We start from the raw sequence: 13601 nt of genomic DNA, 5'->3' as shown, positions 1-13601 counted from the left end.
ATATCTATCAGGAGTGAAATGCTTTAGTAAGAGACAAATATTGTGAAAACAGTATAGCTAGAAATGCTTTAGAAAAGACAGTTATTGTGAAAATAGTATAGATGGAAATGCTTTAGAAAGAGACAATTATTGTGAAAATAGTATAGATAGAAATGCTTTAGTAAGAGACAACTATTGTGAAAATAGGATAGCTAGAAGCAGCTGAGAATCAGGCAGCTGGAAAGCTCAAAACGTTCCATCTCACACACCAATAAAAGCACTATCTGTTTAACAACAAAAACCTGTTTTCAAGGTTTGTACTGGGATGTTGCCTAATAAAAAGTGTTTATTCCATTGTTTTCCAGAGGATTGTATGATATTGTTGTAGCAAAAGACAACCAGTCTCGCTGTGTGGGCCGCTACGACAACCACGGCAGTTTTGGGGAGCTGGCATTGATGTACAACACTCCTAGAGCTGCCACCATTGTTGCCACAACAGAAGGAGCCCTTTGGGGACTGGTAAGGAACGGAAGTTGCTCTCATATGCATAATATTTGAAGCAGTGCCTCACCATGTCCAGAGCTTCTCTTGATATGGCTCCTCTGCTCATAGGTATTTTATCAGGATCTGCTATCTCATCTCCTGGCATGACAGATCCATTGTGCAGATCTTTTTGGCTGACTTTCTGGAACAACTTGTCTGTAAAAACTATATCACTAGTTCTATCTGTCCCTTTATAGTTTTGCTTTTACTGTAATTGTGGCTTTTGTTAGTAGAGAAGAAAAAACTCCTGGTTTTGTTTCCATCCTGCAGAGGACAGTGGAGCCATTAAAGCGCTTTCTTTTTTTTTGGGAGGGGAAACAATATCTAAATTATGCTCTTTATTTTCAACTCACCTTCCTACCATTTTGTCTCTTAAGGGAATGGGAGTGTGTTAAATATTTTCTTGAGAATGTTAGTAATTTAAAAAGGTCAGAAAACTGCCCAAAGCTTTGTTTTCCTTCACAATAAACTGTGGTTCTGTTACCTTGGAAGAGGTTCTCAGGTCGGCATGACCTATGAGATGCTGAGCTAAATGATGGTGTTGCTTTTGTCTCTAGCCCAGCAGTGCTGAATGTGAAGCTGTAGCCATTAGTTTCCTTTTTTAGTCCTTTTCTCTGCACTATTTGGATAGGGTTATTTTCCCAGTGCTCTCTTACTCATCTGTGAGGGCTGGCATAATAAGTGGATTGTGGATCAGCAGGGCTTTGAAGCCACAAGTGTTGTGTGCAGTCCCTGTGCCCCGGGCTCCTCGGCAGCTCTCGGGGGCTGGCTGGGTGTTGTGACCTTGATTGTAGGACTGATAAGCTGCTGCACATGGCTGTTCCTGCAGTCTCAGCGCTCGCTGGGAGATCTGACTTCCCTTTTATTTGTGACGTGAAAGAAAAGAATTGGGTAAATCAACCAGGGAGTAATGTCAGAATCTCATTTCTGGAGGAAGACAGAACAAAGCAGCTAGCTACAAACTGAGCTCATTCATAAAAGGAAGAAAATGAGAAGATGATTCTTTGTTCCAGTTTGCCTTCGAAAAGAACTGCATAAATTGGGTTAATTTTGGATTTAGTTTTTCTGTGATTATATTCAATTAATTAGCAAGGTGTAGATGAACAGGGACTTCTTGCTGATCATCTGTCCTGTAAACATTTTATTAACTAAGGCTGCATTTTCCTCTCAGACTTCAGTTATTTCTTCCAGTTGCTCTGTTTGTTCCCGTATTTTATTGTACTGTTTTGTCCCTGATGTAATTTAAACATATTTTTATTAGTATGCAGAAGTCATTGCTTAAGCTCTTTGTTATCTGCCGTTTGGGAAGTGTGGATTGCTCCTGCTGCATTGCAGGCTTAGGCCAACAGAAATCTGGAAGGCTCAGGCACAAAGCAGTTGTCACAGTGGGTCCCTTCTGGAGGAGGGAAATGTCCTCAGCCTTTGCTGCTGAATGTGTCTGGGGCAAACCTCACGGTCACACACGCTGCCTTCACAGCTCGGCTTCTTTTTGTTCAAATACTGCTGCTTCTCCTCCCTCACTGATACTCTCAAGCAGGTGAATTCTGACTTTTTACGCTTTTACAATCCCCCCACAGTTTCTGCGTCTTTCTGCTTCTCCAAATACAAACATTTGAAGACACTTTTACCACTGAAGAATTCCTTTAAACACAGAAAAATCCCTTGTGCTTTATCATCTCTTTTTCTCCTTTGGATAACAATAATACCATCCTGCTTTTCATCTTCCTCATCCTTCAACTTTAATGTTCCATTGATATCACCTCTATTAGTCCTTATTATACGTATTTGCAGCCTGCATCCCTTAAAGATGTCCACTTACTGAAAATACCTCTTCACCTCAAAGTGCTGCTGCTTAGGTACCAGCTGATGGTTTTGGAAACTGGAGGAATGGCTCTCAGGATGTTTCTGGGTTATTTTTGGTTGTTTTTCTTTTTTTGTGGTTTTGGTTGATTGTTTGGGGTTTTTGTATCATTTTCCTGACCAAATTTCTGCTCCTGCCCTCTGACTTTTTTTTTGTTTTTACACTGACGGCCCCAGCTGCGCACGGCGATCCGCAGCTGTGTCTCGGTTGGCGGATCCCAGCGGGGCAGACACTGAGAGGAGCCTCCGGTGCGGTGCCCCTGCCGTGCGGTGCCGGTGCTGCTCCGGCAGCGCTCCCGCTCCGCTCCGCTCGGTCTGTTGGCAGATCCCGGCGGGGCAGACGCTGAGAGGAGCCCGGTGCCCTTGCCGGGGTGCGGTGGCGGTGCCGGTGCCCTTTGCCGTGCGGTGCCGGTGCCCTTTGCCCTGCGGTGCCGGTGCCGGTGCCCTTTGCCGTGCGGGTGCCGGTGCCCTTTGCCGTGCGGGTGCCGGTGCCGTGCGGTGCCAGTGCCGGTGCCCTTTGCCGTGCGGTGCCGGTGCCCTTTGCCGTGCGGTGCCGCTCCCGCTCCCGCTCGGTGTTGGCAGAGCCGCTGGCCCCGCAGCGCCGCCCCGTGGCCGCGGCGCGCAGCGCGGGCGGGGTTCTGTCCCTCGGCGCTCGGCTCCCCAGCGCGCGCACCGCAGTTTCCCTGCGGAACGCGCACACAGCCGGCAGCTGGGAATTGGTCCTTCCGCAAGCTGGCTCTTGCATCTGAGAAGGTGGAGTGAACAAGCCTGCTGCTGTTTGATACTTTGTTCCTGACCTGAGAGCAGTATAAATCTTCAACGTTTGAAATCTGTGGCTCAAGTAGAGAGGAATCCAATCAGAATTAGTTCTGCAGTTGCCATAACAAGTGCTGGAAATGCCAATTTTCACTGGCTTCAGCAGCAGAGTGAAACTTCTTCATTTGATGCAGAAGCATAAAAGATATATTAGCAAATAGGCAAACAAAACCCCAAAACTCAACCCAGAAAAATTCTATAAGATAGAATAAAAATGGAATCCCTAAGTGGTTGTCTGAGAAGGATCAGGTCTTACAGCTCCCTGTTTTTTAATTTGTTATTGCCAGAAGTACTCTTAACAGGAGCTGTTGCAGTCAGCATCGTGGTGGATGTGGTATCACTTTAGCAGCTGCTTTCTCAGCCCTGGCGTTTGCTGTAAATACTGGTTCATGTTTGTCAGTTCTTTAAACAGGGAGCATTTCAGTGAAGAGGAATAATGTATTTCTCTGTGCTGTTTCTTGCAGGATCGAGTGACGTTCAGAAGAATTATACTGAAAAACAACGCAAAGAAGAGGAAGACGTATGAATTATTTATTGAGTCTGTGCCCCTTCTTAAATCCTTGGAGGTAAAACCTCTCAGAGACATCTGCATCAAATTCTTGCATTAGCAGCAGCTCCAGTCAGTGTTCCTGCTATATCAGAAATCTGTTGTTTTTGCTTAGAACAAAATACTAAGTGCTGCTTTGGTATCACATATACTACACAAATTAATTTGCATTGCTGAAATGGGTTTAGGGCTTTTTTCCCCAGATCCTTTATTCACAGTAGCGATTTGCTGATTTTATCTCAGTCTGATTTTTTAAAAAGTTATTTACACAAAAAACACCCCACAAAACAAAAAACTACCTATATGTATTTCAGGAAACAGATACCAAAATGCAGCTTGGTAGTCAGGGCTGTGATTGCCTGTGGGGATGTGATATTGAAGTAAGGATACGGTTACTGGGAATTTGGCCTTTTATCAGCCAGGAATGGTTTTAAATTTGAGACAAAGGTGTGGGCTGTAAAGTCTTGCTTTAAACTTAAGTTAATATAAAGGAGTTAAACTAAAGGGAAGCACTGTGACTTTGGAATGCAGTCACACTGTCCTGTTGGGGTGTGTGGTGCCTGAATTTAGGAACAATGTGGAAATTGTCACTTCCATTGATTCACCCTGAATTGTCAGGGCTTTTGGAACTGACCAACCTGCTTTTGCATTAGTCTGTTTTTGCCTTAAACCATAATTTAACTTTCCTTATCATAAAAAAAAATACTTTCCAGCATTAATCTTTAGTGTTTGAGCTCTTAATCCCTTTGGTAGAAGATGACAAAATTGCAAATATCATTAGGTGTGAACAAGAGCCTATACTATGTATTACTTTGGACAGACGTTGTAGCTGTGGAGGAGATAAATTACAACACCTTCTCTCAGTGCCTGGCTTAAACTGGTTCCATCAATGTGACTTTTTTGAGCACAGAAATGACTCAAATATTTAAAGATACAGCAAAATAACTCATTAGCACAGGATGGCTTTTTGCATGACACATTGCAGTTGAATCATGCATGGACCAGAATTTGATTTCTCAAAGATAGGCAAGATGAAGGTGCACTTGGGGAATGAATGGATTGATTACAACTGAATCATCTGCTGAATTTTAACTGTTAGGATTTTTTTCCTTTCTTGGTATGATTTTTTGTGCTGCTCTGAAGCAACGAAATTGTTTTGTGGGGTTCTAAATGGGTGGTGGGGAACACTGGAGATAACTCATTTTTCCCTTCCTGTTTGTGAAGACTCAGGCATGTTTCCTGGCATGCCAGGTGCTGCCTCCTGCCCTTGCTGCTGGGCATCTACTGCAGGGCTTGCTCCCAGTGCACAGCCTCTGTCCTTGTCATGTCATCTTCCTCTTCACTCCAGGAATGAGTTCTTGGACACAATTCCTCCCACACATGTGTTTAAGTATATACTGGTTAAAATATGTTTAAAATGTTTTGCTGGTATTTCTCATTAGAGTTTGTTCTTAGGAAATTTGTAACATTTTTGGAGTGTTTTCTTCAAATTTCAACTGAATCCTAAAGAAAGTGATTTGTCTCCCCTCCCCTTTGCTCTAAATCAGCCAAATCAGATATTAAGTGGTCAGAGAAGCACAGGGATGGGACACTAGACAATTTTATTTCCCTGTTGATTATGGTAGTCTTAAAGACCTGTGTTGCAGCATTATGATAATGTCATTTTGGGGCTACATTTATAAATTGTGTGTTTTTGTGTCTAGTGAATGCCTGTTCATTTCAGGAGGGGTCATAGAGATTCAGAAGAGTTCATAGAGATAAACTATAATTGATTATTATTTTTAATTTTCCTCTTTGTTCCAGGCATCAGAGCGAATGAAGATTGTGGATGTTATAGGAGAGAAGGTGTATCAAGATGGGGAACGTATAATTTCTCAGGTACTTGAAATCTAAACTTTTCTTTATCACTCTCCTTTCTGTACTTCTGTTTTTTCTGTTCGGAATTGACTTGCAGAGTTCTATTACTTAGACCAACTTGGCATTTATTCTTTTAATATTTCAAATTTATTTAACCACTTCTTGAGTGTTTGGGGAATAGACAGTATGTATTTTGCTGCAAATTTATTCTATTACTTTAGCTTCTTGGTATTTCTTCTCTCATGTATGCTTTATAAGTAGTCTTTGCAAGGACTGAAGATGAGTGTGCCTTCAGAAACTGAAATTAAATGAAGCAGTTTTCCATGAAATGCCCCATGCAGAGTTTTCCTAGGCCCCTATGACCAGATTAAACAGGGAGTCATTAAGAAACTGTGCTCTAAGTGTTCTAAGAAACTGTCAGGGTTAATTGAAACCATTGTTTTTTCTTGTGCTTTCCTGAGGTATTTCAGTGGTCTGGTTTCACTTGAGTCCTTTAGTGATTGGGGAATGTTATGTCTGCTGCAGTAGATCAAGGCCAGGGTGGTAGAACATGAAGCTGGATGAACTCAAGCTGTAGCTGTTTGATTTTTCTTTTGGCTGTGACAGAAATAACTTTTTGGAACAGTTGCATACACTGGAATTTTGCATCAAAATTAGCTGTGGGTTGCTGTGTTGTACAAGTGCTCTAGTTCAAGTAGAAGTTAATGCAAGAAGGGCTTACCTGAAACTGCAGGTTTTTGGTTACAGTGTTGTTCTTGTTGTGTAGACAGAACACTACTCCTTGATAGTGTCTTGAATAATTGATCTTAATTATTTTGATTGTCACATAACTGAATATAGGAAACAAGTTTGGTGATAACTGTCAAATGACTTCACTCCAAAAATACCCTCAGTTTTTAAAGTTGAAACTCTTTTTGCTTAAGACCCTGAGAAAACTGAACTCTTGGCAAAATCAGAGCTTGTAAATCAGTATCAAAACTGGGAATTCATACCATCAGTGATCCACTTACACAGTTGATTTTATTCTTTTTTAATAACTGAATTAAGGACAAGGATGTAATTATCCTTAAAAGGAGGATTAATAGTTTGGATAGGTCTGGGTGATGGTAGGCTAGAGATGATGAAATTCTGTGCTTGCAAAAGATATGATAACTCTGACATTAAAGCAGTTGCTTCAGTACCAGGAACCTCTTTTCCCTTGTGAGTAATTTAAAATTCTAATTACCTTTCTGGAATTTGACCCTTCAGTTAAGGGCAGTAAGCTTTAAAGCACTTGAAAGTTGTTAGTAGTGTTATGAGGGTGTCTCCCACTCAGTTTGTTTCCATTATTTTTAAAAATAGTGTTCTTTCAGCAGTTACTCTTTCAGAAGTTAGCACAGAGCATTACTTCATGCTGTGATGGTTGGCAGTGGTGAATGAAAAGTTTGCACTAGATGGCTTATGACCATCCCCAGGAAGCTTAGCTAAAGGTCTAATTTCTTCTGTAACTCCATGTTTAAACTTACATCATCTTCTCCCAGCCCATGTTTCATACTCAAGTTACAACTGTCTCTCTCCATCCTTCCCTTCACATTCATCTCCTTGACCACCTGACTTAATTTTCTCTCTCCTCACTTTGTTTCAGGTTTTTCTGGTGAGCTGCTCTCATTCCCTTATCAGTTCCTTTTCCAGCCTTTGTCTCCTGAAGCCTTTAGTCCTTTTGCTTTTGGTTTGTAGCAGGAGGCATGTTGCACATCTCCACTCTGACTCCAGCCCTACGCCAGGCCCACAGGGGCAAATATAGACAGGAAAGGTCCTTTCTGTCACAGATAAAACTTTAAAATTATAAAGTGCTGGTGAAGCTCTCCAGAGCAGATATAAACTGGGATCACTTGAAGATTTTAAACGTGATGGGGTTGAGAGAGAGATGAAAAATGTTCTAGAATCTCTCACAGAACAACAGAATGGTTGAGGTTGGAAGGGACCCCTGGAAGTCCCCTTGTCCAACCCCTCTGTTCAAGCAGGGCCACGGGGAGTTGAATGGCAACCTTCTTCCTGCTGAAAGGAACAGTCACTAAATCCCTGTTGTATTGAAATTTGCTTCTGAAAATTCTAGGTTCTGCTTAGTTTCACTAACTATTAGCTAAGTCCATCAGGATCAGAAGATTTTCATTTAAGGGATTTTGCTATATATCATCAATCTCCTTTGTGTTTTCCTTTCCTCCTGCCCCCTTACTGAATGATGTGCACTAATCCTTCCTTCCCTGTGGGCTCCTCTGGTGTGTTACCCAACCAGTCACCTTTTAATGTTAAGAATCTGAGTGTTTGTCAATTCTAGCAGATTTCTGCAGAAGGCCTAGTTCAAAGTGAATGCATTAATACCATTTATACATACTTTCACAGTCAAGTAAAAAAGAATTTATTTTAGTTTTTCTTCTTCACAGGGTGACAAAGCAGACTGTTTTTACATTGTAGAATCCGGAGAAGTAAAAATCTTGATTAAAAGCAAGGTGAGTTCAAATTGAGTGATGAGGCTTTGTATTAATCAATCCCTGATTTGACTGATTAATACAAGAGATGTAAAAAAGTCCACCCTGAGTTACTTTAAAACATTATTTTATGATGTTGATCATCATTATTCATATGATGTAGGTTATAAACTCCCATACCTGTTCTGAAGCAGCCAGAAGCCATTTTACTAAAGTGCCAAGGTCTTTTGCTTCTGCCTGCTACTCTACAAACTAATCTGATATGTGAGGGACTGAGAGAGCCTGCAGCTCAACCCATCCCCTCCCTTCCCACACTGATACACTTTCCCTGGCCATAAGGGTGGAGATAAAACTTTTCTTCCATGATTGTAGAAGACTGCACATTACAAAATGTGGGGTCTGTTATCTTTAGTGACACACTAGCTGTTGGCATTTGCATGGGTCTCTGTACAGTCTGAAGCAGCCAGGGGAGCAGCATATGGTGAATGATAAAGCCTGTGTTAGGCTACATAACAGCAGTTCCCAAAGCTGTAGCAGTAGATACCTGCCTGTCTCAAAACTTGTGGGCTGGCACACATTTTTCTTACCAAACTTCCAGCTGGACATGGTGATGAGTTGTTCTACCATGACTTGGGGTTGCTAGTTTAAAGGCCTGAAACCAAGGACCTGTTGCACAGGTGTAAAGTGTCTGGGATTGTTAACTGTAGGTTTGTACAAGGACAGAGCTGTGTGCAAATAATGAAACTGCACTGTTTGACAGACCATGACGAGTAAAGAAGCTAATCAAGAAGTGGAGATTGCCCGGTGTCACAGAGGGCAGTACTTTGGAGAGCTTGCACTTGTCACCAACAAACCCAGAGCAGCCTCTGCCTATGCTGTTGGGGAGGTCAAATGTTTAGGTAAGCACATGGTCTGTGTTTCTAGTCATCCTTTTCTGTTCTTTGCTTGTCTCATGGGCCATGCTTGAGCAAGCAGTCATTCAAAACCCAGCAACATTTTGGTAACTGGCAGTCATTCCAGAAGCTGGAAGCATGGGCTGGAGGGGAGCTCCAGGTGGAAGCTGGAGAAGCACTGCTGCTTCCTCATGGCCGATTTTCTATTTTCTCTGTGTGTGGCCTGTACTGGTTTGTCACACATAGCCTTCAGGTCATCTTTTAATACCACTGTGCGGGTGTACTTTCTGTGTTTATCCTTGAGATCAGGTTTATATTTCATTCATCTTGCTTCACCAAATAACAGTACAGAGAGAAATTGGAAACATGATTTCTGTTTCTGTGGTTACTTTTGAAGCCTCAGCCCTAAGTGGGTTGATCTGAAGGTCTGTGTTCTGAGTTCAAAGACCAGATTGGTATTTGGTGTCCTTTTTGACAAACAGTCTTGTTTCACCTCTGTTCCATTACAGTCATGGATGTGCAAGCATTTGAGAGGTTGCTTGGACCCTGCATGGACATTATGAAGAGGAATATAACACATTACGAGGAGCAGCTGGTGGCAATGTTTGGCTCTAGCATGGACCTGATGGATCCAGGGAATTAGGCACAGGGTACCTCAATGCCTTCTTAGTTCAAGACACAGAAAAGCCTCCTATCAGCAACACAACTCACAAGGACAACGGACACTACGGAACAGTTACTGCTGCTGTTTTCTTGGGCATTTTAGAAACCATAAACAAGTCTCAGCACAGATGGATTGCTCACTCCTCCCTGCCTCCACTTTGCTGCTGATACTTCATTATTAGACCTAGATTAAAGATGATTCTAACCCTATGTTCACTTACTTGGTTCAGAATGGCGTCTGTCCAGCAGTTCAAGTGCCTGATATGAAACCCAAAGTGTGCAAGACATTGAAGCCTCCTTCCTTCTGGGTGTCACTGTTGGGGTAAATTGTCCCATCAGATTCTGTAGTGGGAGGTTGCCTGTTCTGCAGAGGCAGCCTGTGGAATACAAGCCTTTTATGGGCTGATTACTTTCATCTGATGCTTTCCTTACACGATGTCAAATTTGCTTTTAATTGTAGCATCTGGGTTTGAAGTTAAAGTATCAATGGAGCCAGTGAATAAGATGGCACTGAAGTTTTGGTTCACCTGCTGAAAGCAGCAGGTAAAAAATATAGAGAACTCTTTAAACCAAGTAAACTGAGCTGGGGACATGGGAGAGTCTGCTTAGCAACCAGATGCAGAAAACATATTTTAAGTGTTTTCTGAGCAGCAAAGAAAATTGGTTTACTCTATGCTGTCCAACAAAGTGCAGTGGTTCAGATCAAATGGCCTGAAAGTGTCATAATTGTCATCTCCCCAAATTTGCTCCTCGTTCCTGACACTGAGTACATTTTATGGTGGTGAGATAACAATATATGACCTTCTCTTACTTACAAAGATCCTTTATACTGCTACATTTCCCAGGGTGCAGTTGTTGACTGGGTCAGTTTTAAAGCTTTTTAAGGAGGTGAATGTTTTGTAATTTAAATGAAGACTACTTCTGTACTTGTTTACAGGAGCTTCCCCTAGTCCTAACATTTCACAGTATTTTAACTTCATTAGACACTTGAATGCTTCCAAATACCACATTGATTTGCTAAACTTTTCAAAAGTTGGCAACATTTGACTTTGTAAAGCAAATGTCTTTGCTAACTGCGCAGTTGGTGTGTTTGAGGAGTCTTTTGGTTTAGGTGATAACTAAGCTAATGATGTTTATATAAAATACCTGTTAAATTTGCAGCATTTATTAGGTAGATTCTGTTTCTATAGCTTTAAGGACCTTAATTGGCATATGGCTGAGATTTTATCAGGGTATTATCTAAATAAGAATCAGACCATGAGAAGGACATTTTTATGGTGTTCAAACTGACTATATATATTAAGACATTGAATTTGGAGGTAATAAATCTAGTGACCCTTTGAGTTTGCATTCTTCCACAGCTCATGCAAAACATATTGGTGTTTTATGGGGTTATAAAATTTTAATAGTGAATACTAGTGTAACAGAACTTGCTCTTTTTATTCATGGCCATGTAAGCAAGAATGGAAGGATGCTAATCTTGAATTCCTGCTTTTAGTTATCACAGTGGACATTTCTCTAAGGCATGAGATGCTTAGCAGCAACTCTAAGTTGATTTCTGGACAGTTTTTTCCCCATAGTGGATGAGCTCCTCCCATTTCCTGCAATATGAGTAAGATGGAAAGTTGATAAATTTGAATGACTGTTGTCCAGTTACTGTAATTGCAGTCATATTTTTATATAATGCAAATGATTTGTAATGGACACCACTGAACTTGGTGTTTCCATATTATTAAAGTTCTGGTCGTGATGTCTAATGGCTGTTCTAACTGCATGTATTTTAGAACAGTGAATTTCACTGCTTTCCTGGGCTGTCTCTTTGTCATAAATGACAGCCAAAGAAGCAGCAGGTATTTTTCACTCATGCTTCCAAGGTTTAACACCAAAGAGAAGAATAATTGTTTTCATCACAGAATTTAAATACCAAACAAAACCCAAATCTTCTTGTTGGTTTCAACAAGAAAAAAAAAAAGAAAAAAACCCACTCATCAGCTCCTTGCAGTGATAGCAGGTATAACTTTAAGATACTTTGGGCTCCATGACAGAGAGAATTTCTGAAGCCAGCTCATGACTGTCCTGTGAACCAAACAGGAACTGGTCTCTGAACCAGCCTGAATTTCTGTGCTGCCTAAACTGTCATGTGAGCTAAAGAGAAACTTGCTGTGAATAATCACCAGCTGGCCTTTGTTGCTCCCAGGCAGAATATCCTCTCCTTTATCCAGAGAAGCCTGGCAGGTTGAGCTGCCTTACAGATGGATTCTGTAATGCCTTTTGTTCTGTGCAGGACAGGACTGTAACCTCAGCACAGGCAAACACAGGCAGTTGTTCCAAAGCTTAACTGAAACCCAGGCAAGGCTGATGTCAGATTCTTGAGATATTTCTGCCTCGAAGGCAGAATTTGATGGTTTCTAAAAGTCAAAGGAAAAGAATATAAAATCAAAATACTGCGATCCCACGTGAACAAGAACAAGCTTTTGAAGTTTTACCTTTCTCTGGGCTCCCTGGACCAATGGCATACTGGGCAATGCCATCCTGCATCCAGGGTCTGTGCAGCATCATTCTGTGGTGCAGAGGCAGCTGGCTTTGAGCTGAAAGAGAATGAGCTGCTAAGAAGGCTCATCCATTTAAGAACTATAATGTGTGCCATGTGCCTGATTAGTTTGGTCTAGTTTAACCAACCTGTTTGTACAGTTTTGGAGCATGAAGGTAGTGGAAAGAAAGCTGCTTTAGTAAGATACTCAATATTGCCAGGAGTCTGGTTAGAGCACCAGCAGTGAGCAAAAGTGGGTGATGTGCAAGTGCTGATACTGAGTCCAGGGAGCAAGTACAGCACCTGTTTGTGACCATCTGCCCCATCCCTGTATCTCAGCTCCTTCCTTTGCACTCTGCTCATTGCAGCTGTTGCCATGGAGTAAGCCCAGGTGTTTTGTTACTGCTCAGTGTTCAGTAAATCTGCCACTGACTCTCTGAAATTGGCACTGAAGAGAGATTTAGGTTTTGATAAAAGAATGCAGCAGCAAAGTGGGCACAGAGGATCATGTTTTCGAGGCTTAGAGGGAGACATCTCCCATTTGTGATTCCCTGCTTGTGATTGTTGTGAAGTCAGTGAGAGGAGCTTTCAGTGGTTAAATATCCTGGCACTTGGTATTTCTGTCTAATGTCACAGCACAGGTTCGACAATGTAAAACAAAAAAGTGTGGAAGTGCTTCCTTCTTAGAAACAAAAGTGCAAAACTTAAAATAAAACTTTGAAAACAAAGTGCAATTTTGCACAGAGGGCAAAAAAACCCTGAAACCCCTTTGAATGTCACTTCCATTCTTTCTTTCTTTTGCTGAAAGCAGACTCTTGTTCTTGACTTGTATTTGTAAACTAGTCTTGCCAAAATACACGTTGGGTTTTTTCACTTCAGATAATTTTTGTTGTTACAGTCGTTGCTGATCATTTTAACTTTTTTCAAACCATAAATTTTATTTCAAGAGGCCTTCCCTGTGGATTTCCTCCTGGCGCTCTGCAGCACTACACTGCTCTTTCAAGAGGCAAGAGAAGGTCACCTCACAGGAGACACTCAACACAGCTTAGCTGGCTGGAGCTAATAATGCGCTACTAATTTTCCTCTGTGGGGCAGGAGGGGAATTAAATTCTGCATAAAGTTGCTACCTCAAGGCTCCAAGTGCTTTTAAAGGTCTTTCACTTGGGAGAATTTAATAAGACAGTTCTTAAAATTGGTCTGTTCTTTTGAGTTAAATGGGTTTTTTTTAATTGATTCATTGAGGGACCCTTATTTTAATTCATTTTACTACTTGATTCTCAAAGGATGAACAGCTGCAAAGTTTGGTTCTTGCACTGTAGTGTTGAACATGAAAGAAAAAAAATCTGCCATATAAACATATGGTTTTAACAAGTTAAACCACTCTGGGGTTCAGCTTCACTTTTGGTTAATAAAAAACTGACCTGTTGTGTCCAGCCTTCCTTACA

At 41.5% G+C, this 13601-nt stretch overlaps 1 protein-coding gene across 1 annotated transcript in view; it reads left to right on the top strand.

The window, feature by feature from the left end:
• PRKAR2A (protein kinase cAMP-dependent type II regulatory subunit alpha) overlaps nt 1-13601 on the top strand; it is a 61928-nt gene extending 48327 nt beyond the window's left edge. The window contains exons 6-11 of the mRNA XM_041465985.1: nt 345-498; nt 3663-3764; nt 5549-5623; nt 8026-8091; nt 8831-8969; nt 9473-13601. Of these exons, the coding sequence (XP_041321919.1) occupies nt 345-498; nt 3663-3764; nt 5549-5623; nt 8026-8091; nt 8831-8969; nt 9473-9606 (670 nt within the window). The 3' untranslated portion in view covers nt 9607-13601. The remainder of the gene's footprint in view (nt 1-344; nt 499-3662; nt 3765-5548; nt 5624-8025; nt 8092-8830; nt 8970-9472) is intronic.

The sequence above is a fragment of the Pyrgilauda ruficollis genome, unplaced genomic scaffold (genome assembly GCF_017590135.1).
Source record: "Pyrgilauda ruficollis isolate IOZ18807 unplaced genomic scaffold, ASM1759013v1 scaffold10, whole genome shotgun sequence".
Taxonomy (NCBI): Eukaryota; Metazoa; Chordata; class Aves; order Passeriformes; family Passeridae; genus Pyrgilauda; species Pyrgilauda ruficollis.
Note: the sequence above shows the minus strand (reverse complement) of the source record. Positions and strands in the feature narration are given on the sequence as shown.